We start from the raw sequence: 26,111 nt of genomic DNA, 5'->3' as shown, positions 1-26,111 counted from the left end.
GATCAAGCAGTCCTACTGTACTTGACTGCCAAATGGTCACCCAGCTTTGCTTTAAAAACTTCCAGGAATGAAGAAACTATTACCTCCTAAAGCCATCCCATTTACCTTGGGACAGCTCTATCTAGTTATTAAATTGGATTCAATTAAATTATAAAGTTTTCCCTTCCATTGAGTCAAAGCTCTGCCTCTGCAATTTTCATCCATTGCTATTAGTTCTTCTAATGTCTTCTGATGTCAAGCAAAACAAATAATAGCATTTATATAGAGCTTTGAAGCTTGCAAAAGACTTTACAAGTAATATCTCATTTTATCATCATGACAATCCAGGGAGAGAGGTGCTATTATACCTATTTTACAGATGAGGAAATTAAGACTGATGGAGGTTAAGAAATGCCCCCTCTACTTGATAGCCCCTCAGATATTTGGAGAGAGTTATCAAGCAACAACTAAATTTTTTTTTCTCCAGGCTAACCACCCCCAGTTCTTTCAGCTGAGCCTTGCTGGGCATTTTCTCCAGTCCCCCAGCCTTTCACCTACTAGAGGTGCTTCATTTTGTCAGTGTCCTTCCTAAAATGTGACATCCATAACTAAACAGGATATTCTAGATATGATCTGATTGGGTCAAAGGAAAGAAAGACCATCACCTCCATTGTTAGGTTCCTCCAGTTCTTGATCTTCAGGAATAGGAATACTGCCTCATACTCCTAAAATCTAATCACAGGGAATATTAATAATATCCAAACCAAACACTCACACAAGATACAAGAATATAGGTGCCAGTCAGTTTCACTAACTCATTCATTTTCTCATCTATCAATTTGGGTATCTGAAAAGCACAAAATGCAAAGGATAGTGCCAACAAAACCAGACATGTCCAGAACTGCAGGTGAAGATGAAGTTAGCACTGTTTTATAGTTAGAGGGCAAAAAGAACTGGGAACATTTGTTTCAAATAATTAATCTAGATTAAGCAACTTCTAGGCCTCTTTAGAGAACACCAATTATTCTGCATTATCCCATCCCAGAGATTCCTTCTAAATACGTTCTTTGGTTCTCCTAAAAGTTACCTATTCCCACAAACATAAAAGCATGTTAACATAGAAGTTACTGACACAATCTGAAACAAAGATATAAAATATGCCTGTGGTACTGGTAAAGTTATTATCTTTATAATCTCAGAAAGGTTTTATGAGGAAAGTGATTCAAAGCCCTTGTCCAGTCCAGTCATCACTATCTGTTCTCTGGTTTTTGCCACTGTTTGGAAGAAGTGTTCCACTATTGTCTCAGGGCAAGTGGTGGTTCTGTCCAGAGAGAAAGGATGCTTACAGTAGACCACATCATCAGAGAGGGGCCAACTAATACCCAAGCATCCAGGATTTCTTCTGGGTTGGCAATAAATATGGGAATCCTGCTCAAAAATTGATGGGACCAGTGACACATTATGTAGCTATCTATCTGATCAGGAAACTCTAAGAAATAGCATTGTTACTCAGATATCCAACTCTTACCTTCTTGTATTAGGGCTGTTCTTCCTTTACATGAGTCCCTTGTGAGAACATCCATTCCCAGGTACCATGGGGATTGAGGGGCAACTCATCAAGAATACTGGGACCCAGCTCCCGCCATGCCAGTGGTCAGGGGTGCAAGTGCTGGTCACCACCCCTGAACTCCAACATAGGGATGACCGTGGCCTGGTCCACACCTTCAGGCAATCTAAATCTAAATCTCAATCAGAATCCCTTTGAACACTCAGGGTAACCTGTAAGCTGTGCTAAAAATCAGACTTCCTCTAAATCTTGGAAAATGAAGGTAAGAAAGCCTTGGTGCTTCAGGTCATTTTGCAATGCATAATAAGTAAACTCCAGAAGGTAGACATAGGTGATATGGCACTGAGTCCCAGTCTTCTTACAGAAGGTACTTCTACCAAATTCTTAGCTTAATCTATTGAGACCTTCTGGCCCATCATTACGGCTGTCCATCTTTTTTACTTCCTCCATCCATGGCCCAGATCTCTGCTGGTTTTTTGAGGAGTATCTGTTATTTCTGTACAAATAAGGGAGTCATAGCTTTGTCCCATGCCACTTAGAGAAATGTGGCCAAACCAGATTTAATATTCTCCCAATGTATTCAGATTGTCTAGGAAATCCTTCTCTCCTCTTGCATGACTCATGATGTTGGCTGAGAATAGTCTGATGAAATTGAGGTAGCCATGAAGTCATCGACTGGCTAAGCAGCTTGAATCTTCTGACACTTGGTAGTATTTCACATTGTAGCCTGGGCTTCCCAATCAGCCTCCTACAAATTGGTTTTCTTAATCTTGGATGTGACCTTTCTCCAAGTCCTATATCAAAATTAGATATCAGCTGTCTCTGCTCTGATAAAGTATGCCAGATATATAGCCTCAAATACAGGACCTCTGATGGATTTGGGAGGAGGGGGGTAGTGGGCAAAGTTTAAAAATATCAGGACTGCTATCCAAATGTCCAGTTAGTCATCAGTGATGATTTAAAGCACATGCATGCATGCGCACGCACACACACACACACACACACACACACACACACACACACACACATCAAAGTGGAAGCCCTCTCCTGAACATAATTTCATATGGAAGGATTTCCCTCCTGCTTGCTACTGAAATGGAACAGCCTGTAGTTCTTGGAAAGTCATTCTAATCTCTCCATCATAGATGGACTTAGTGACTTCTCCCTGACCTACTAACCTGTACAAATGTATTCACAATCTATGGGATGTGTCCAGCTAGGGCAGAGGCTCTCCATCCTGTGCCTTTTCAAGAGCATCTCCCTTATCTTACAGGTATTCTTATACTAATCAGGAGATATAGTCCTACTGTGTTATGACTTCCCAAAATAGGTGAGGATTTTGAAAGATGAGTTAACAGATTCTGATTCTCATTTTGGTATGAATGAATAAAAAAAGGATTTATTAAGTGTTTTAGTATATGCAAGGCACTATGCTAAACACTAGGGATATATACACACACGAAAAAAAGCAAGACAGTTCTTGCCCTCAGAGAGTTTATATTATAATAGGGAAAGGATATATATGTGTATATATACACACACATATATATGTGTGTCTATGAGTGGTAGTTAAAGAGAGGTGTTGTATATATACAGGGACAGTACATAAAATCATAGAACAATAGATTGGTAGATCCTTTCCAAGAATAAAAGTGTTGATTTGACTATTGGAGATAAATGTGGAAAGGGGCTGGGGCTTGCTATGTCATGGTGTAAAGATGGCCAAGAAGCAGCAGCATGGTAGGGCTAGGTCTCAGTGAGCTTTTTCTGGTTACTGCATTCATTAACATCACTGACTCATATTGAGCTTGTGGTTCACCAAAAACATTAAAAAATAAAATTCACACAAACTGTTCTAGCCACACCTCCCTCATCCTGTCCCTGTACAGTCAATTTTGGAAACTCAAGTGTAAGACATTACATTTGTCTCTAGTACATTTCATCTTATTAGACTGGCCTCATCTTTCCAGCCTCTCGAGTTTTCTGCACCCTCACTGTGTTGTTCATTGTGTTAGCTGTCCTTCCCAGCTATTTGTAATTTGCTAATCTGCTCAGTTTTTTAGCCCCAGGGACATCTTCCTCAGTTGGCACATGATTTCTGGGGTAACCTAGCAATCCAAATCATCCCAAGCATGCACCACTGGGGTGTGTTTTGTCCCATCTCTCACATACCCTTTGCTCAGCAGAGCTAAGGAAAGGCATGCAGCACCTTCTATAACTGTTAAATCAGTCTCAACATAGCACAAAGTGCCTCCCCTACATTCCTTCTAAGGTCTGGTCCCTATCCCATAATAGTTGTTTACAGTTTTGTCATTGCTTATAAGCTTTCATTTTAGTCCATAATAGTTAAGGAGCAGCTGTTCCAGGGAGATCTGAGAATTGAATCTCTGCATTGTCTTCATCCATCATCCCTCCAAAAGTGTGCATGTTTTGGCCTACGTCAGACTTTGTGGTTGACTTTGTGTTCCTCTTATCTTCTAAGAACCAATCCAATGGAAAATACCATTTCTTATATACAGACTACAAATGCCCCATTTCTGTTAGTCCCCTTTTCTCAGGAGCAAAATGACCTCCCTTGAGGGATGGAATCCCTGTCCCTATCATCCTTGTTAATGCCTTAATACTCCTCCATTTTTAAATTTACTTCAATAGTTTGTGGTGTCACCAAGCTCATTGAAGGGGATGGCTGCATAAACTGCAGACAACTTCCCAACTATTTGCTGCGAAAGTCTCTGGGATGCCCCAGCATCCAAAGATAGAATGATTTCTCTTCTAGCTTGCAGCAAATCCAGGATTATAATCATTCGTGCCACAGTGTAGACCAATCTTCCCAAAAGGATATCAGCATGCAATCTCTAATCCAAACAACAAAAGTCTTCAGTCCAAACAACAAAAGTCCTAATAGTCTAAGATTCCCTTATCCTAGCACTGAATGTCTTGTTCTTCACTTGTAGCCCCTGACTTGTCATCCTGATACCTAAGCTAAAGTAGCTAACCTAGAAAAAGAACTTAATTACTTTTCCACAGATCTCCCCTTTCAGTTGTGATACATGAGCAAACCAAGTTTTTTATCTCAGATCCTCAGCTGATAAACCTCTATTCATAGCTGATATATGACCATATGACTAGTATTATTGAATTGGATGAAACAGCTCGCCCTTATCATGAAAAGGTTGAGACAACTTTACAAGATCCTGGAAGATGACCAACAGTTTCATGTGACCTGTAGTCATTTAGTCAAGTTGCATTCATGAGCCATATCATACTGGTGGGCCCTTCTTCCTCAACTTAAAAAAAGAGACATGTCCAGGTGATAGAGCAGGACAATGTCATTTTCTTGGAGATGTTTGTTTTTTCTTCAAATACGTATGTGGGGTATTGATAAAATTCAACTTTCCCTACCTCAGGTCTTCTTACCACTCAGTTATCTATGTAACAACTCCCTGGTTTCAGATTATACTCTCCTAGTATGGAACCATCCATTCCAGGTAGTAAAACCTAGCATACTATCTTCTAAACCTTATAGAACCATCTTCTAAAATGATCTTATCATTCCATTCCTTCAAGACCTCACTGCAAGAATGCCTCCTACCCTGTAATCTTCTATGAATCTTCATTGGGAAAGAAACTGGTGACCTCTAGTAGCTACCTGCAGATTTTCAGCAATGCAAGTGGCAGTACACTGACCCAAATACCCCATTAAGTTGTGTTTGTTGTTGAATTGTTTTTCCATTGTGACTAACTCTTCATAACCCCATTTGGGGTTTTCTTGGCAAAGATACTGGAGTAGTTGCCATTTCATTCTCCAGCTCATTTTACAGATGAGGAAATTGAGGCAAACAGGGCTAAGTGACTTGCCAGGGTCACACAGCTAGTAAGCATCTGAGGCCATATTTGAAGTCATGAAGATGAATCTTCCTGATTCCAGGTCCAGTGCTCTATCCACTACACTATCTAGATACCCCAAAGCATGGTAATAACACTTAGGAAATCACCCTTCCAGGTATGAGATATCCTCATCAGATATCCCTGATCTCCCCAGTAAACAGAAATATTTCACACAACCTCATGCACAAATTTATCAGGTCCATGAAGCCCTATATGACAATTAAGTTAGGATATAAAATATCATTCTGTGCTAGCCAAGTAGTTAAGGTAAATCAGACGAAACTTTATGATCTGCAAAGCATTGAAAAGATCAATGAATTCCTAATTCGTATGCTTAGTCCTTCTTTCCCCTAATTTTATTGCTCTGTCAACTGAGATTTTAGGAGGCTTTTTTTCTTCTACTCCCTAAAAGTATCAACATTGCCTTCACTTACCAAGGTGGGGGGGGGGGGAGAGGGAGAGGAAGAGGGAAAGAGAGAAGGAGGAGGAGAGAGAGGGAGAGGGAGAGGGAGAGGGAGGGAGGGAGGGAGGGAGAGGGAGAGACTGAAGCTTAAGGTAATTTTTAACTCCTCAAGTTTACTCCCACTTTTCCACCGCAAATGACAGCCATTATACTTCTCCCAGAGCATAGGCACCTGAACACACAGGTGTGACTCCACCCCTCCAAAGTGTGTTGTGTGAAGTCCTCCTTCAAAGCCTTATTGTGGTAGCTCACTTTTCTGAATTCTCATCAGTCTCCCAGCACCTATAGTTTTTAAGTCCCTTAAATCCACAACTTACCTTTCATCAATATTCCTGTGCATCCTAAGATCTCCGTTATGACTAACCTAAAAAATAGACAACAGGTGTCCAAGATTTCTTCCACATCCTAGGACCTTTACTGCTCCCCTTAGGTTGAGGCTGGGGTGGAATAGCCCATTGTGTGAAGTACTCTCAATCTCAGGCATTCCATCCACCTCAAGGCACCCCTCCCCCAAATTCTAGCTCCTTTTCCATTCTTCTGATCCTTCATTGTGTTGTTATCTCTTAATTCGGTTGTGAGCACATGCTGTTGCTCATTCATATCCTCTTGCATCAGCTTGTTTTCCCAGATATCCAAGTTCACTACTTGAAAAGCACTAATCCTTCTAATGGGATCAGGAAGAAGTTGCCTTCAGTCCTCCCTGTTGGATTCTCATAGAAATGCAGACTTCCACTGACTGCTTCCTGAGATCTTTCCATCTAGACCCCAGAGCCTTCTGGAATCCTTCCCTTCCTTCCTCTCCCTTAAACACTGAAAGACACTTTAAAATCATATTTTAAGTGTTCAATCCTGGGAAGGCAGCATGGTGGATAGAGTGCTGGACTTTGCATCAAGAAGATCTGTTCTCAAATCCTTAAATACTAGCCAGATGACAACCCTAGAGGAAAAAATATTTCACCTCTTCTAGACCCAATTTTCTGTAAAATGGGGATAATAGTAGCATCTGCTTAACCATGTCTGTGAGATTCAATGAGAAAATATATAGAAGTACTTTGCAAATCCTTAAGTGCTATGGAAATGTTTCTCATTATCACCATCATGGTGTATGTATGGAAGAACACCAGTAGTTTGGTTTGGGGGGGAGTATAGCATATATAGAATAAAGCACAGGCCTGGCACAATAAATGCATGTTGACTGACTATGAGATAAAATTAAAAGGGCAAAATATCACCAAATGATGAATGTCAAGGAGAGGATTTTTCACTTTACTTGATGGGCCAAAGGGAATCACTGGAAGCTTATAAGCAGAATAACAGGATCAGATCTATATAGAGATCTGCCATATGCCCAGGGAAAAGCAGGCTGGTTTCACTTTTAAGGATAGATTGGTAAGGAGAGTGGAGGTGGAAAAACCTGTTAGAATCATAGGATCATAGATTTTAATGCTGAAAATTGGTTTTCCTCGTCCAGCTCCATAGCGGTCATAAAACTTTGACCTGGAAGGAACCTTAGGGCTTGTGGATTTAGAGCTGAAAGGGATCTTAGACACTATCCAGTATAACCCCTTCATTTTACAGATTAAGAAACTGAGTTCAGAGGAGTTTAAGTGACTTGTTTGAGGTCACCCAAACAGAATTAGAATTTAAACCCATGACCTCTAACCCCAAATCCAATGCTTTTTCCACCGTACTCACTGCATGGTAAGAGACTGTACTCCTACTAGGAGCTCAATGATAGTGTTTGAAATATCAAAGCCCTTCACATTTTTCGCAGAGACAGCATTTTAGCGTAGGAAAAGAGTTGTCACAATACATGCTGATCCCCTGGGATTGGGGGAGAAGAAGAAGGGAGAGAATTATATTTAAAATCCTAACCCAGGGCCTTGTATTTTCTGAAATTGCTGACAAGACATTGCCTGGTAGCAACTTTCTCTACTCAGATCACCTGACATGCCACCAGCCTGAGTACATGGTGGGTGGTAAGAGGGTCAGTACCACAGCTGGGCATTATCCCTACTTCACCCCTCCCCACAATTCTTGTGTCTCACGATCACTCCTCCCACACAGTTTATCTTTAGGCCAAACTGCACAGTTTCTGAGCCAGCACGATTAATGTTTTGTAGCCTAAGGAAATCATAGTTCCTGACCCAAAGAAAGCAGGTTAGACCTAAGAGAAGGCAGATTCCAACTCAGGAGAAATTTGAGGGTATCCAATGACTTTTGGGTTCCAAACCACTAATAAGAAGGCAGCTGATGACAAGGGAGAGATTGGGGGTTGGGTGGAAAATCGGAACCTTAAATAAATGATTGGAACTGAAATAGCAATTACCCTCCTTTCTAAGTAAACTAATTATGCAGACTTTCAAACCTTCCCAGTTACCAGAGTGGGAAACTGATTCATCTTACAAAGTATGTATGTCAAGAATCAGAATTTTACAGTTGGAAAGAAAAAGAGAAAATCTATTCTAATCCCCTCATTTTACAGATGGAAAGACTGAGGGCTAGAGAGAAGTGTAGGACGAAAGGGCATTCCAGGAATAACTGACAGAAGTGAAATTTGAACCCAAATGCTCTAATTTCCCCAGCCCTGTTTTGGACTTAATTTTAGTCTCTATCTCTAAAGAAATTCCACAAAATTCTTGAAACAACGTTAATTCTGGCTCACTCTAATTTTAATAATTGAGATGCCAGTAGAAGCCAATCTAACTTGAGTCTAAGCTAGAATTCACCAGTACCCTTGACAAAGAGTGCCAATTTCATTCCTGCTCAAAAATATTGATTATGGATCCATTTATTCTGCTGAACAGAACTGACACATGTTTACATTGCTCATTGTGAATTTGTGTGTGAATCCTCCTTTGTTTTTTTTTAATCAATGCAATTAACATTTTTCAGTCACCTACTGTGTGCAGGACCTATTTGAAGTGCAGGTGAAAAGAAAGATTAATGCAACCCTGTCCCTATTCTCAAGGAACCCAGTATATTGTAGTACGAATCCGCTCTGTTGCTTATCACCTATGTGACCCTGGGAAAGTCACTTAACTTCTCTGGAACTCAGTTTCCTCATCTGTAAAATAACTGAATCAGACTAGATGCCCTACATGGTCCCTTCCAGCTCTAAATCTGTGGTACATATATATGTATATATGTATGTATGTATATGTATATATGTACATGTATATGTATATATAAATACATATGTGTATACACAGAGCTCCAAAGTAAAGATTTTTTTTGGCGGGGAGGGGCATGGTCACTTCATCCTGACCTGTGGTTTCACTGGGGTCCAAACCTCTATCCAGGAATACAAATCAACAACTTCTCTATTGATTTATAGTCTTAGAGGTACCTAACACATTCAGAGGTTAAGTAACTTATTCAGGGTCATACAGTCTGCAGAGTCTAAAGATGGAACTTGTACCCAGGTCTTCCTGTCTCCAAGGGCAACTCCCTAGCCACTGTCACACACTGATGCAAGGGAGAAGGTGAAAAACATATGAAAGAGAAACATAAAAACAAAATACTATGGAAACTTAAAACAGAGGGCTAATTTCTGTCTGAAAGAGAGGAGGAAAGACTAGAAACAGCTACTTAGAGGAGGTGAATGTTTTGTGTTTTACATGAACTGGCCATAAAAATCCTCACATGATTTCTATCTGCCAGCAGGAGTGGGTGGTCACTTGACCAAATAAAATATTTGTCTCAGAGTCTGTATCTTCCAACCTTATCACATCTTCCTAAGTAGGAAGACCTACAAGATCTATCTTTAATAGACAATGTACCCTAACTCTAACTCTGAGGCATTGACTTATCCAGGGTCATACAACCATCAGAAGCAGAGCTTAAACCCAGGTTTTGCTGACTCTGAGATTAACGCACTATTCATTATACCATGCTTCTTGTCCATTTTATAATCAATATAATTATTATATGTATATTATTAAGAATAACAATAATAATAGTATTATTAATAATATTCATTTATCTAGCACATTAAGGGCTACAGAATACTATGTATGAATTAATCTTCCTATGATTCTCACACAGGAGCAGTTAGATGGCAAAGTGAGTAGAGTGCCAGACTTGGAAACAGGAAGATTTGTTTTCCTGAGTTCAAATCTGACCTCAGACACTTGCTAGTTATGTGACCCTGGTCAAGTCACTTTGCCTCAGTTTCCTCATCTGTAAAAAGAGTTGGAGAAGGAAATGGCAGACCAGTCCATTATCTTTGCCAAGAAAACTCCAAATGGGTTCATGAAGAGTCAGACACGACTGAAATAACAATAACACATGATCCTCACATCATATGATCATCCCTGTGAGGAAGATCTGTTATCTCCATTCTAGAAATGAGGAAAGTGACTCCCAAGATGAATGACTTGACCTGATAAATGACAGAGATAGGACCCAAACCCAGCTTTCTCCTGTCCAAATCTAAAACTCTTGTCATTCCTAACCGCCTACTCTTTGAACTTGAAAAAGGCCTTCATCTATTTCATCTAATCCTTGTAATACCCCTATGTAGGTTCAGTCAGGATTTTTTAATCTGTATTTTCAATCAAATAAGCAAATATCTGTTAAGTGGCAACATGGCAGGGCCCTGTGTTAGATGCGCAATGAATGTCTACTCAATGTCTTCTCAAGCTTTACTGCTCAGAAGTGATAAAATCAGGATTTGAACCCAGGTCCAGTGCTCTTTCTAGGAAATCCTATCATTATTTTAGGAGAAGGGAAATGTGCACTTTTCTGTCTGGGAAAGATGAGTCACTAGCAGTACTGACATCATGTACAAGTAGTAGTCCTAAGCAAAGATCTCTTTCAAAGGGCCAGTCCAGGAATTAAGTTCTCTTAATGAGAGGCATTCTTCAGGAGGCAGTCTAATTCCCTCAATCACTATTTTCCATTAATGTTCTGTTTGGCAACAGAAAACCTGTCTCTTTATTATGAACTATGTTCTGTACTTAATCACTTGGGACTTAAGAGGAGAAGCTTGGATTTCCTCCCCAGTGAGCTCAGATTCCAATCAGTACTTACTGTATTCCTACCCTGTACCTAATACTTGGGGGAGAATTAAAGGGAGGGAAGTAAAGGCAGACAAAAGAAGAAGAAAACACCATGTTCATCCTTCTGGAATTCTCAGTCTGGTGAGATAGGACCCACACCCTTGAAACAATCAGAACGCAATATAAGACAATAAAATCAAGTGTGGGATTGTATGGTTTAGACTTTAAGTGTTCTAGGAAATCAGAGAAGAGAGATCAGTGTGGCCTGGACGGGTTAGAAAATGCTGCATGGAGGAGGTGGGTCTTGAACTAGTTCTTAAAGGAAAGAGTAGCACCTGGACAGGCAAGAGTGGAAGGCAGCAATTCCAGGGAGTGTTTCAGTATAAGCTCAGAGAGAGCAATATAGTTTGTTATGTGTGGTGGCTGGGAGATGGAGGGAAACCATATGTACTCAGTGTCAGAGGTTATAGATTTAGTCCAAAGGGGCTTTAGGCCCCCCTCATGTTACAGTTGAGGAATCTAGGACCCAGACAAATAAGTAATAAAGTTACCCAAATCCTCAGACTCTAAATTTAATGGTTTTCTTGCTCAGAATTCCACTGGCTGCATATCCTGACATGACATGAATGCGACTCCCCTGAACTTGGTCCAAACACTCAGTAAATAAGCACTCATTAAGCATCTACTGGTGCTAAGCACTAACTATGCTAAGCCCTGGGAATACAAAGAAAGGCAAAAGATAGTGCCTGCCCTCAAGGATCTTACAGTCTATTAGGGAAAACAAAATGAAAATAACTAAATACGAACATCATATATACAGGATAAATTAGAGATAATCAATGGAGGGAAGGCACTAGCATTTAGGGGGAATAAAAAAGACTTCTTGTCAACGATGGTATTTTAGCTGGGACTTGAAGGAAACTGAAGAAACCAGGAGGGCATCTAGGTGGCACAGTGGATAAAGTGCCAGACCTAGAATCAGGAAGACTCATCATCCTTAGTTCAAATCTGACCTCAGACACTTACTAGTTGTGTGACCCTGGTCAAGTCACTTAACCCTGTTTGACTCAGTTTCCTTATCAAAAAAGGAGAAGGAAATGGCAAACCACTCCAGTATCTTTGCCAAGAAAACCCCAGACGGGGTCATTAAGAATCAGACACGACTGAAACAACTCGACAACAACAAAAGAAGCCAGGAGGTGAAGATGAGGAGGGAGAATGTTCCAGGCATTCAAAACAGTCAGTGAGAATGGCCAGAGTCTTTAGATGGAGTGCCTTGCTCATGGAACAGCAAGGAGACAGTTGTCACTAGATCACAGGGTACACGATGGGGGAAAAGGTGTAAGAAGGCTGCAAAGGTAGGAGGACAGATGGTGAAGGGCTTCGATTGCCAAATTGAGGATTTTACATTTGATCCAGGAGACGATAAGGAACCACTGGAGTTAATTGAATAGAGAGTGACACGGTCAAATCTCCTCCTTAGGAAGATTAATTTGACAGCTGGATGCAGGGTGAACAAGAGTGGGAAGATACTTGAGGCAGGGAAACCAAACATCAAGCTTAATTGTAACAGTTCAGGAGTGAAGTGAGAAGGGTAGGAGAGAAGGGGGCACATACCTATAGAGTTACAGAGCTATGGATAATGCTGGCTGCAAATAGGGACTTTTCGGTGTCCAACAATAAAGTTGAGGATAAAAGTGTATAAAAAGCACAAGCTAAATAAATGGCGCACAAAAGCATTTGAAAAAAGACCATGAGATTTGGAGTCAGAGACCACGGTTAAGGACAGTAACTGTGAAGTCTAATGGGCAAATGAATGAAAAGGCATTGATTAGCTACTGTGTGCCAAGCACTGTGCTATGAGCCAGATCTTAGAGGATCATAGACCTAGAGATAGAGAGGATGTTAGAGATCATTTGGCTCAAGCACTTCATTTTGCAGATGAAGCAAAGAAAGGTTAAGTGACTTGACCAGGGTCACACAGCTATTAAGTATCTGAAGCATGATTTGATCCCAGGTCCTCCTGACTCCAAGTTAAGAGCTTTGCCTTCTACCCTGAATCTATTGCTTCTTGTGCTATGCCATAGTTCCTCTTCAAAAGGTGCTGAAGTTGTGGTGAATTGCTGTCCTCGCTATTTCCCTAAACTCATCATGTACAATACAGGACACTTACCATCCTTTTTATACCTCATTCCCTCTTCTGTATCTCCTCTCCACTTGTCTGAATCCTGACCTTTCTTCAGTGGCCATGAAGCCTTTCCCTGAATAGCCCAGCCCAAAATGACCTAGTTTTCCTCATTTGTTCCTATAGCCCTTTCCGTCTGTACTTCTGATGTGGCACTAACTACACAGCTGCTTCCTGTGTTTCATCTTCTTCTGTTTCTTTCTGGTCTTTACAACTAGACTATGCTGCTATGGAGAGCAGGTTCTGTGTCTTACACCTTGAGTCACCCTCTGCTCTAAGCAAGGGGCTAGGCACACAGAAGACCCTCAAAGGCATTATAAGCAGATGGATTACTCAAGCCAAATCTACCTCCATTACCACAAAAAAGAGAAATTGCAAGCCTTCCTTTGAAATGATCATTTGGGTCCCCTACTCTTCCTAGAAACTGAAACAGTATGATGTAATGGTTAGAGCAACGGGCATGAGATCAGGGAGATCTGAGTACAGATTCTTGCTTCTAACGCTTGCTAAGTGTGTGATCCTGGGCAAGTCACATCTTTTCTGAGCCTCAGTTTGTTCAACAATGAGGATACCAATACCTGTGATGCTTACCTAGCAGTTAGTATGAGGCCCCAACAACAAATATTCTGTATACCTTGAACTGCTGCACAGATATGAGTTATTATTGAAGGTAGTAGTGGTTGTTATCATTATTATAAATGACCATGAAAAGGATAAAGAATGAGGAAGTGGTGGCAGTGGCCACAGCTGAGAATTCACCCAGCAGTCATTGTGCCTTCATTGAGTTGGGGAGCTGTTTGCTTCAGGAAAGTAGCAGAAGCAACTGGCCAGCTATGGGCTACGAATCACATCCCTCTCTCCGGAAAGGGAGAACCATCTGGCACTGGGCTAGGTCCTACAGAGACATAGCATAGCCCTGTCATATCCAATGCTCATTAACTTCAGGACTTCCATTCATTGTAGCCAGGAGTCAACTTTTTACTTGAAAATACTGGAGAAATTAATACCTGGGAGCTAGTTAGTGCCTACCCTGGGACAAGCCTACTCCTGGGAGTCCCTGGACAGGTCTAACCTTGATCATGAAGACCATGGTCAGCCAGAAGGGGAAATAAGTATTTCTTAAGTGCCTACTATGTGCCAGGCACTCAATTGATTCTCACAAAATTCTAGGAGGTTGCTGCTATTATTATCCCCATTTTACAGTGAGGAAACTGAGACCAGACAGAGGTTGTGATTTGCTCAGTATTACACAACTAGTAAATATCTGGGGCAAAATTTGAATTCAGTTTAAATAAGCATTTATTAAGTGCCTACTGTGTGTTGGGCACTCATTTGATTCTCACAAAATTCTGTAAGTACTGTTATTATCCTCATTTTACAGTTGAGGAAACTGAGGCCAAATACAGATTAAGTCATTTGCCCAGAGTCACACAATTAGTGGTTTCTAAGACAGAATTTGCACTCTTTATTCCAGACCCAGTGCTCTATCCACTGTCTCACTGGAATTGACAAGCGGGATTTAATTTTTTCCTGAGCACCCCTTCAGGAGAGGTCAAAACACAAGAAAATTAGTTGATATCAGGGGTTTATCAGGCACACACGCGCACACACACACACACACACACACACTATCATAGTATATCAGAAATGGAAGGAGCCCTAGTTCATTGAAACTAGGGGTTAGCCTTTTTTGTATTCTGGACCCCTCAGACAGTCTGGTGAAATGGTGATGCTTACCTAAAACGCAACTGGGGTTCTGTCAAAATTCACCATCATTGAAGGTGTGTCTGATGTTCCCAGGGAAGTGGGAGGAAAAGAACCAGAGAAGCAGAACAAGAGGAGGAGGGGTTGTGAAACTGAATCTGAATTGTAACAAAAGTCATTGTTATTAACTTCTTTTTTCTTAGAGTCCATTGTTCATGAAAGGACTCCTTTTAAGAATAATATTTTTAAATTTTTAAATGCATAAAATAAAATATATACTAAGGAAACCAATTTTATTCAAATATTATTAAAATGCATGAATATATATGTATATATCTGTATATATACATACATATATGTATATGTATGTGTGTGTATGTTAAATAAGTCCCAGGTAAAGAACTCCTGATCTAGACCAGTGATGTCAAACTCAAATAGAAATGGGGCCATTAATCCAAACATTAAGATCCCTGTGGGACTTATATTGACTTAGTTTTTAAGTGTAATATTATCTATGTTGTTTTTATTTTGTTAAATATTTCCCAATTATATTTTAATCTGGATTGTCTACATTTAGGAGCTTGGGCTGCATGTTTGACACCTCTGGTTTAGACCAGCCCCATCATTTTACAGGTGAGAAGGCTAAAGCTAAGGGATGTTGAATGACTTTTCAGTCTCACATAGCTAGGACTTGAACTCAGTTCTCCTACTCCTAGTGCAGTGGTCTTTCTGCCACACTGTGGGGAGTCCCAGGATCTGTACCCTCCCATGCCTGTTTTCTGCATATCCCTTCTTATATTTATTTTACAAAGAACAATTTGAGCATAGTCACCTATCCACTCAGTGAGGCAGGAGAAGGAATAGGACTATTCCAGGAGATTTCTAGCCACAAGAATGAGAGGCTTTCCTATGTAATCCTGAGCTACTCCTGTACCTGAACAAGTTCTCAAACTCTCAGGTTTTCATAGCTTTGACAATGCATTACGTTAAATACTACTCTCTGCCAGGAATTGTACAGGATGTTGTAAAAGCTTGTCTCCTTAAATCCTTGACCTGGCATTTATCCTAGCTCCTGCCTACCCTTCGAACCTTATACCCTACCTCACACTTATTGTATGCTGGATTCTAGAGAAATACTTCCCCAAACACCCTTGTGCTTTTCTATTGTGTCAGGAGTGCCCTCCACCCATCCAAGTTTCACCTACACTTGAAAGCCTGAGTCTTCCCAGATCTTTCCAACCAACACCAATTACCCTTCTATATATACTTCTAACACCTTGTTGATACCTCTCGTGCACTTATCACTCTGCTTTGTACTACCCTTCTCTTTCTGTATGTTTTACACACCTTGTTAAATTGTAATCTCCTCCATGTCTGATTCTTCTTTGTTTCTTTGCTTAATAAATATTGAATAGAAGGACTATGAACTTTAAAACTCAACTTAAATGCCACCTGTCCCATGTACTTCGATGCTTTGTCCTTCTTTGGTTATGACCATCATCATCATCAATCAATCAATCATGTGTTTATAAACTTTGAGCTTATTTGTAAGCTTTGAAGTTTGCAAGGCTCCTTTCAAATAGCATTGCATTTTATCCTCACAACACATCTTGGGGGTAGGTGTTATCTATCATTGTCCCCATTTTATAGATGAGGAAATTGAGGCAGACAGTGGTTAAGTGATTTGTCCTGGGTCATACAACCATTAAATGTCTGAGGAAGGATTTGAACTTTTCTTTCTGCCTTCAGGCCTGGTGCTCTGTCCACTTCAGCACCTAGTACTTTAATGACACCTACTCCATTAATAGTCAGTCCCCAGATGCCCTACTCCTCCACCAATTGTGCTCTTGTCCCTTTCACTGTTATGCACCTACATCTCCCTTGCATTTAGAATACAATTTTCATATCATATTGGATATTATAGTTATTTGTCTTTTTGTAGTATTCCCCCTATTGAACTGTATGTATAAGTTCCATAAGGTCAGACACCATGTCATAAACTTTGTGGCTCTTCATCTAGCATAGTGCTTAATACATATTTATAAAATTAATTGGGTCAAACAACAAACTTTTATTAGGAACCTACTATATGCTAGTTACTGTGCTAAACACATTTTCTTTTTAATGAATGAATTACATAAATGAATTGATGTTAGCAGTGACTCTCTTTGACAAGAAAAGTGACTAGGAGAGAGGACTAAAGAAGATTCTGCTTTTAGTAGTTGCTAATATTTAAGACTAGTGGTTTGAAGGGCCATTTTCTGGGGAAATGTGAATAAATACAGTCTAATGGGTGGAATAATTCCATCCCTCTTAGACTAAAGAGAAGCTGCTCCCTGTTCACAGATTGTGGGGTTGAGTCATACTTATAGGGCCCTAAACCTTTACACAGCTGGAGGTCTGTTAATGTTCACCACCACTGAAGATGTGTCTGATGTTCTCAGGAATGTGGGGGGGAAAAAGAACAGAGAAACAGAACAGGAAGAAGAGGAGGTATGAAACTAAATGTGAATTATAACAAAAGATATTGTCATTAATTCCTTTTTTTCTTAGAGTCCATTATTCATGAAAAATCAGTCATAGGATTTACCTTCACTTACCTCTGCCTTCCATCCCTCATCCTAGAGTGAATTCTGACCCAGGGCAAATGGGGTAGGAGAAAAAGTTTGGAGCTATAACAACTGAACTAGGATCACAGCTGTAGTAGGTTCCTTTCGTGACACTGAGCAGCACACATCCTCCTTCTGAATCTCAGTTGCCACCTCGGTCAAATGAGAGGATGAAGAACGTTTATATGGCTCCTGTACTAGCACATTTTACAAACATCACCTCATTTGTTCCTCACAACGATCTTGTGAGATAGGTGCTGTTATTATCTCTATTTTACAGTTGAGGAAACTGAGGCAAATAGTGGTTAAGTGACTTGTTCAAGGTCACACAGCTAGTAAGTTTCTGAGGCTGGATTTGAACTCAAATCTTCCTATCTGCAAGCCCAGTACTTTAACCACTGCATCACCTAGCAACCTCCTAAATGGTCTCTAATTCTGTTGTTCAAATTGAACCCCCTAATCCTACACACGGTCTGAACTCTAAGAAAGCTGATAAGTATATAGTATTTAAAGTTTGCCAAGCACTCAACATACATTATCTCCTTTGATCCTCTTACCAGCCCTGTGAGGTAGGTTCTGTAAGGCATCATTATCTATCCCTGTTTTATAGATGAGGAAAATGAGACTAACAGAGATAAAGTGACTTATTCATGGACACATAACTAAGAAGTGTCAGAGGCAAGACTTGAATCCAGAGCTTTTTGATTAAAGATCCAGTAAATTACCACTATGCCATGCCTCGTCTCAGTCCTTTCAGACCCTATTTATTTCACAAATGATGTTCATGTCAAGGGGGTCTAGGCGAGAGAGTGTCAGTGGTTCAGTGTAGCCCTTCTACACTCTTGGAGACATAGCTTAGATGTATCATGCACTCTCAGATCCTTAAAACAGCTTGGTTTAAGGGAAAGCGTACTGACTTTCTAATCTCAGAGATCTGAGTTCTTGTCTCAACTCCTCAGTTAACCAGCTATATGATCTTAGGCATAGGACCTCAGCTCTCCAGGATTCAGTTTCCCTGTGTGTAAAATAAGGATATTAGGGTACATGATCATTGGTATCCTAAGTTTGATAGTCTGTGATTTTGTGGCTCAAATTCTAAATTTACCTTAATTTATCTTAATCTCAGGAGTCTTGTATTCTCACCAAGAGCTAGACCTGGGGTGGGGACAATCATACAGGGGGTGGATTCTAAGACTGCATAATCACCAGCACCCTCAGATTCCACTATCTTTGTGATCTTGAACAAGGAAATCACTTTGCCACTCTGGGCCTCAGCTTCCTTATCTGTAAAAGGTATTTTACAATGATTTCCCAGGTAACTTCTACATCTACAATCCTACAACGCTGTGATCCTATCCTTAATTGTGCACTATGGGAAAGAAATGTTCACCATGGAGTCATCTGAGGACAGCCCTAGAAAAAACAGGTCTCTGATTTCCATGAAAAAAGGGATGCTTCAGGGGAGGATATTCTGCCATTTCATACTCATCATAGAGCATCTTTGGATTTTCCCTCCATCCCTCCCTCCCTTCTGGAAGTACCCCCCAGGGATAGGCAGGGCTGTTCCACTGTCTGGCAGAATGAAGGGAGGGGAGCTAGTTACAGGATGGTATGCACCAGCAGCCCTGAGCTGCACGCAGCAGTGCCCCTCCTTCCGCAGGAGAGTTGGGGAGGGACGAAAGAGCCAGGCAGGATGGCGCGATCGAAGCTGAAGAATTCCCCATCAGAGAGCAAGACTAGCCAAGCAGCCACCCCCGGAGAAGAACCCTACGGGGTCAGCCCCCTGCTGCCAGCCCACAGGATGGGTTCCCAGGGCAGTGACATCGGCCAGAGGTATTGCTGAGTGGGTAGTTGGGCTGGAGGGGCTGAGGGAGGCCAGAAAGCCCAGCAGGTGGGAGGAAGGAAGGGGGTCCTCTCTGGTAGAAGCCCAGGGGGAATGAAAATCCTCCACGGTGCAGCGTAAGAGCCAGGTGCTGTAAAGACTGATTTGTCAGGGGGTGCTTTAAGCTAATGTTGGGGAAAGATGGGACAGAACCATCCCCTGAGGAGACCCACTAGAAGGGGCTATGCCATTTCATCATTGCCTTCTCACACAGATAAACCTAGTGCCCCACCTGAAGGAAGCATCTGGGAGAGGGGAAAAGGAGATTGCCATGGGCAGGTGCAGTGGAGGCTGCAGAGAATACACTTCTTATTGTCCTTCCCTGGGCTTTTAGGGCCACCTTCCTCCCCACTTCTGGGATTCTAGCTTCCCTCCCACCCACCCACCCATCTCCCAGTGCCAGAGGAGCATGGGGCTTTGGGGGCTGGTACTAGCCCATCCCATGCAAATTAGTCACCGTGGGAAGAAGCTTTTGCATGGAGGATGCCAGGCAATCACTCTGGGGATGGGGAAAGGAAGTTAACTCTTCCTTACCTTCCAGGAAGACTCAAAGGGGGTTTGCAGGTGGGGAGGAGGTTGGACTAGCCTTTTCTCTATCTGCTTTAGGTCCCTTTTTACAGACTAGGTTGTTACTAAATCCCTTGGAGCAATACCTAGACACCTCTCATGATAATAACAGTTGTTTATTTGAATGCTTCCACTTACATCCATTCTGTGGCTTGGTCCTGACAATGGCCCAGGGAGAAAGGTAGTGCAGGAATTGTGATGCAGATTTTACAGATGAAGGAACTGAGGTTGAGAAAGCAGAAGTGGCTTTCACTGCATTGCATTGCTTGAAAGGCCAGTAGGTGCTTAACTCTTGGGGGAAGTGTCTGAGGAAGTGGCCCAGGGCAGGTTAGGAGTTGGCTCCAGCCTGAATGGGTGCCTGTAGCTAGCACTGAGCACATGTGACAGACTGAGGATGTTAGGGGGAGGGGGGAAGGAGCTGCCAAAGGGAGCAGCAAAGCAATCTACAAGAACGGTCAGCTTTGCAGGAGGATGCGGCCCCTGCCTCCCCAGAATCCTTTCAGATTTCCTAAACTCTTTCATAGCCCAGTATCTCCCTAGAAGTCACAACTGCATTGTGAGGAACACTTGTACAATTTTATAATTTATAAGATGTTATGCAGTTTATAAATCACTTTCAAATCTATTTTCTTACTTGGTACTCCTTTGGGAGTAATAGGCAAGTCAGGGACAGTTATTACCATTTTACAGATGAGGAAACTGAGGCCATGAATCAAGATGAATTGCTCAAGATTATACAGTAGATGGGTACTAGAACCCAGATTTCCTGGTTCTCATCCATGGGTGCTCTTCTGGGCACTTTACTGCCTCCTTCATATAAATTCTGCAGTCTCCTTGTTCTCTACCTCTCCTGCTGGGCCACCAGCACAGACACATCAGGAAGATGGCATGGGGATCAGACCATCTCTGGATGCAAAGACTGATCCAAACCCCACTCAGGAAGGAGGCCAATGACCTTTCACAGCTCTATAGGTTGGAGAGAAGGATGGATATTCATTACTACCTCTCCCACAGAGGCCAGGAAGCCAATTTATGCCCAGAACAGATGGTATCACTGAAGGAGTGTAGCAAACCAGAGTATCCTGCTGGCCTCCCTTTCCCAACCTATATGATCCTAATGTCCCTTTGTATTACATTGTGACTCTCTTCTCAAAGTGTTCTTTCATCCACTATCTCATTTGATCCTCACAGCTGCCCAGAGAGGGAGGACATGGAAGAAATTATGTTCCTGTTGGGCAGATAAAATGACACAGACTCAGAGAAGCTAAGTAATTGGCCCTGGGTCAAACAGTAGATGGTCAGTAGTAAAGGCAGAATTTCCTTCTCAAACATCCTGTCCCTACCCAGATTCTTGGATTTCATTCTTTGAATGCCACTTCATGGATGAAATGGGCTTCTCATATTGCCATGCAGAAACTCAAAGACCTTCAGAAGCACTGAAATCAAATTCCCTGCAGCAGGATAAGGTGGAACAGGCAATGGCCTAGAAGGAGACTTGGGTTTGAATCCTGGTTCTGACACTTTTCTAGCAATATCATCATTTCTTTCATAGGGGTGTTGTGAAGAAATCACTTTTTAAAATGTTAAGTGCCGTAGGAATGAGAGTAATTCAGTTCCTATGGTTATACTTCTGTAGAGATGAGATGAGCGCTTGTAAAGTGCTTAGCACAGTGCCAGCACATACTAAGGTCTACATAAATTCCTATTGCTTCTCCACTACCACCACCACTGTCAGGGCCATTTTGGAGATTCCAAGGACTTCTCCCCAGTGCAGTGATAGAGGAAGCAGGCTGCAGGGCCAAAGGAGAACTTGCCATGTCGGCACCAATCTCACCTCTCAAGGGAACTACTTTTTATTCTGTTTCCTTAACTCCCATAGCTTACCATCTGGCCCTTTATTTGAATACCTAGTGGTGCTTTCTTATTTATGCCTGTGCATGAATTTTATATTAAAGGATCCACAGAAATAGTTCTAGGGCATATAAAACTTGGAAAGAATATGCTTCAGTTAAGTCCCCAGTATTTCCAGATGGGACAATGTCCATCAGAATGTGATCATGACCCTGTATTTAAGAGTCTTATCTCCCTAAGAAGACTTTCAATTCTATGAGGGTGGAGGTTGTTTTCTCTTTTAATGAGTAATAATGATAACAATAATAATTAGCATTATATAGTGCTTTAAGGTTGCAAAGTACTTTGTAATCTCATTTGATCCTCACAACAGCCCTGGGAGGTTGGTGTTATTGTTACCCACATTTGACAGATAGGGAAACTGAGGCAGGCAGTGATACTTTTTTTAAGTGCCTAGGTTCTGTGTCTGTGATTCCATAAATGTGGATACTCCCCCTACTGACACAGATTTAAGTTCAGTGATTTGCTATAGTCAAAAACATTGCCTGGTGACCATCCTGGTGGTGAATGTCTCTGTACTTCTCTATCTTATAAAAGTTCCTCAGATGACAAGCTCAGTAAGTGGCCAGTCCTGTACTCAAACTTCTCCAGGATCAGCTTGGGCTGCCATACAAACATAGTTATGGTGAACCCAGGATCACCTGCATGCCACAATGGAGGAAGAACGTTAATGTAGCTTTGAGAATATGCAAAAGATGTCTGAATTAATTCACTATGTCAACTCTTGGTGTGAAAAGTCTTTCCACCAACTTACTGATAACAGTAAGTCCCTGACTCAGTCAATAAATCCTAAGGGAGATGCCAAAGGCAAATAGGGGTTAAATGACTTGCCCCAGGTCACCCAGGAAGTAAATGTCAGAGGTGGGATTTGACCTCAGGTATTCCCGACTCAAAGACCTGCATGCTGTCTCCTAGTCATGCTGCCTTTATAGATGGGGAGAATTGAAAAGGAAAAACAGTCCTAGGCCTAAAGAAGTTTTTGTTAAGTAGGGGAAACAGGAATCTTTTGCATTACAGAATACTATTAGATTATAAACCGCCTGAGAGTGGGGAAAGAAGTTGTTTTTCATATTTGCATCCCCATTGCTTAGTATGCTACCTTGCCTATAACAGTACTTAATAAATGTTTATTGAATGGAACTAAATTGAGACTATGCTGTCAGGGATTTGGTTGGTTCTAATTCCACATCGCCTGGGGTGGGTTTTCCAGAGGATGCGGAGTTTAAGCTGGGTTTTAATAGATGGGGGTAGGATTTTATTATTATATATTATAATATATTATTATATTATTATTATTGGAAAGAAATTAGAAAGAATTAGAAATTTATTAGAAAGGAGGAGGGCATTCCATGCTGACAGAATAAATGAAGAGCAAAGATATAAAGGCAGGAATGAGCTTAGCATAGGGAGTGGGGGGATGAGGAAGAGGGAGACCAGCTTCTCTGGAATAGAAAGCATTTGTTAGAGGGAAGGAACGGGGAATTGAGATTGGATATAAGGAAGTGTTGTCGGGGGGAGTGACGGTAATGAAGTGGCAGACTAAGTAATTTAAATGATACAATGGGCAAATCATTGGAGGTTTTTGGCCAAGGAAAGTGGTGTCATGAAGAAAAGTTAGGAAGGAGAGTCTAAAAGCATGTGGGGGTATGGGGGGAGGGCAGGATGGAAGAGTCATGGCAGGGAAGTCTGATCTGGAAAACATCTGGGCATGAAAGAAAGATAGTATAGGCAGACAGAGTGAAAACAGGGAGCCTGTGTCCCACCCAAATGCCTCACCTGTATGTGGGGATAATTCCAGAGATGAAAGACTGGCTTCCTGACATTGTATGTGCCTTCTGTATAAGTAGCTGCTGCCTCAGCCCTGCTAAGTTCCAGATGGCCTCTGTAGTCAGGGCAGACCTCAGGCTCAGCTTCATAGCTGCTCCAACGAGAAACTTCGCATGGCTAGCTGCTGCCTAGAATTTTGAGATGTTCTGGGGAAACCAGATAGCCCGGGGAACTGGAGAGGAACACATTTCTCTTCCTGTAAATTGCTGCAAAACCCAAAATACCTGAATTCTGTGGAGTCTTCATTTGGATATAATATATGACCCTCTCTAGAGTTTGGGCATTGAGTTCACAGAGACAGAGAGATATGTGGTGAAATTATCAGTCTCAAAGGTAAATAATTCTAACAATAGTGGGCTGATACATGTGCTGGTCCCCTAGAGTCAAGTCTCCTAAAGCCCTCCCTGACTACCCCAAAGGCCACAATGATCCTCCTCTGAACTTACATCATTGAGGTTCAAAGTATGTTACCGCTAGAAGGAATTTGAGGGATTGCCCTCCTTTTACATATGGAAAAATTAAGGTTTAAGAAAAGAAAAAATTACTTGCCCAAGGACATATAATCTATTAGAGGCAGATCCTGGACAAAAAATTCAAAGCTCTTTGGCTCTTCACTATATTTACTATCTCATCAGACACACATTAATTCATAAATGTCCACTATCGTTTTCTACTTAATTTAATTCCAGCATTTATTAAACTCCAATGTGTAAATGGAACTTTTCTAGATCTTACAAATGAGACATTTGTAAATTATTTTGCATGTCTTCAAATACTATTGCTGTTGTTATTACAAAACTTTGAAATAAGACATACTCATTGACTTCAAGGAGCTTATATGTGAGAAGGAAAAGGTCAGTCTTCCTACGTGAATCTTCTCTCCCCAACCAAATAGAGATCAAGAACTATCTCTTTCTTGTGCTGCCTAATTCGTAGTGAAACTTATTGTGGGAATTCCAAAAGGTCACATATGAGAGAGAGAAAAAAGTGATAACACTTTGGAAGGCTAATATTTGGGGCCACTAGAACCTTGGGACCTATTCAGTGGTTACGTGTAACAGCTTCCTGTTCTGCACTCAGTTGGTCTGGCCCTGGAAAAGATGAGCTACTACCAGCCATCTGCTGAGCGTCAAGTAGGAAGGCCACTCTTCAATATCTACTTTATGCGCCATGGTTAATAAGGTTTTCTCAGTCAGCCTGGCATAATGGAAAGAGTCATAGATAGGAAACTGGACATCTAAGTCTCTGCTACTAACTATGTGACTCTGGGTAAATAACCTCTTGGAGACTCATCTGTCAAATGGGGATAAGGATAACCTGCCTACCTCCCTCTCGGGGCTGTTGTGAGCACCAAGTGAAATAAACGTACATGAATGGGCTATAAAAGTTCTAACTCTCCATCTAAGTATAAAGGTTCACTCTTATTATTAGAGTCTGTCACTGACCAGCAGACTGAGCATGATGCCATGAGAAGAGCACCGAGTCCCTTGGAATCTAGTTCTGGCTATGCCGCAGAATCACCTTGTGAACATGGGCAAGTCACATGACTCATGACTGTAGCTTCTACATCTATAAAATGGGGATATTAATACCTACCCTACTATATCATTAAATTGTTCAGATTAAATTTTTTCACGAATATCTCAGAATCACAGAAGTTGGAGTTGGAGGTGACCTCAATATTATCTATCTCACTTCAAAAAGTATGTCAGTATACAGATGTGAGGGATTATTATCATACAGCATATCTCCCCATTCTAGTCTCAAGAGGTCATCCTTGATCATTCCCCTAAGACATCATAATTTATGCTAGCAAAAGAACATTAGTATCATTCATCTCATTGAATCACAGAATTAGGCAGAGCTAAAGGACCATATGGTACCAGATTTGGAGCAAGAAGATCTAGGTTAACATCCCAACTCTTCTGCTTAATACCTGTGTTCCCTTTAGATAGTCATATCACATCTCTGGCTCTCAGTTTCCTCATATTTAAAGTCATGGGAATTAGATGAGATGATCTCTTAAGTCCTTTCGAACTCTAAATCTATGATCCTTTGAACTTGGTTCAATCACGTTACTTTATAGATGGGGAATCTGAGGCCCCTGACTTTTCACAGCTCCACAGTAGGGATTACAAATAATTTTGTGACTAGATATTTCACATTCTAACAAGAAAGACAAGTCCACATGGGTAGTACCATAGAGTTGGTTGGGGCAGAATCCAATTTGGAAGGATGAACAGGACTGGGGGTCAGCAGAGTTCAAGACCTTCACTAAAAATGGATTGCAAACAAGTCTCTCTTCTAGACAGTTGTTTTAATCTGACCAGGAAGAAGGTAGGGCTTTCTTCTCCTTCAAAAAGTGCCCTTTCCATCCCACACTACTATGACTACAGCTATGGCATTTGTGAAGAAAGGGAGAGCTGGGTGAGGGGAGAGCCTGGCAGTGTTTATAGAACCACCAAGCACTTTGTCTGTGTACTTTGAAAGTTGCCTTCTCAAAGATGAATGTGGCAAGAGGTTAAT

At 41.3% G+C, this 26,111-nt stretch overlaps 1 protein-coding gene across 3 annotated transcripts in view; it reads left to right on the top strand.

Moving 5' to 3' along the window:
• Positions 1-26,111, top strand: part of KCNT1 (potassium sodium-activated channel subfamily T member 1) — a 215,864-nt gene that overhangs the window by 69,732 nt on the left and 120,021 nt on the right. The window contains exon 1 of one of the 3 annotated variants that reach the window (XM_072632998.1): positions 18,958-19,231. The exons of the other annotated variants lie outside the window; for them this stretch is intronic. Within the exon in view, the coding sequence (XP_072489099.1) occupies positions 19,005-19,231 (227 nt within the window). The 5' untranslated portion in view covers positions 18,958-19,004. Of the gene's footprint in view, positions 1-18,957; positions 19,232-26,111 lie in introns of those variants that run through there. 3 annotated transcript variants of the gene reach the window in all.

This window comes from Notamacropus eugenii, chromosome 1 (assembly GCF_028372415.1).
Source record: "Notamacropus eugenii isolate mMacEug1 chromosome 1, mMacEug1.pri_v2, whole genome shotgun sequence".
Lineage (NCBI taxonomy): Eukaryota > Metazoa > Chordata > Mammalia > Diprotodontia > Macropodidae > Notamacropus > Notamacropus eugenii.
Note: the sequence above shows the minus strand (reverse complement) of the source record. Positions and strands in the feature narration are given on the sequence as shown.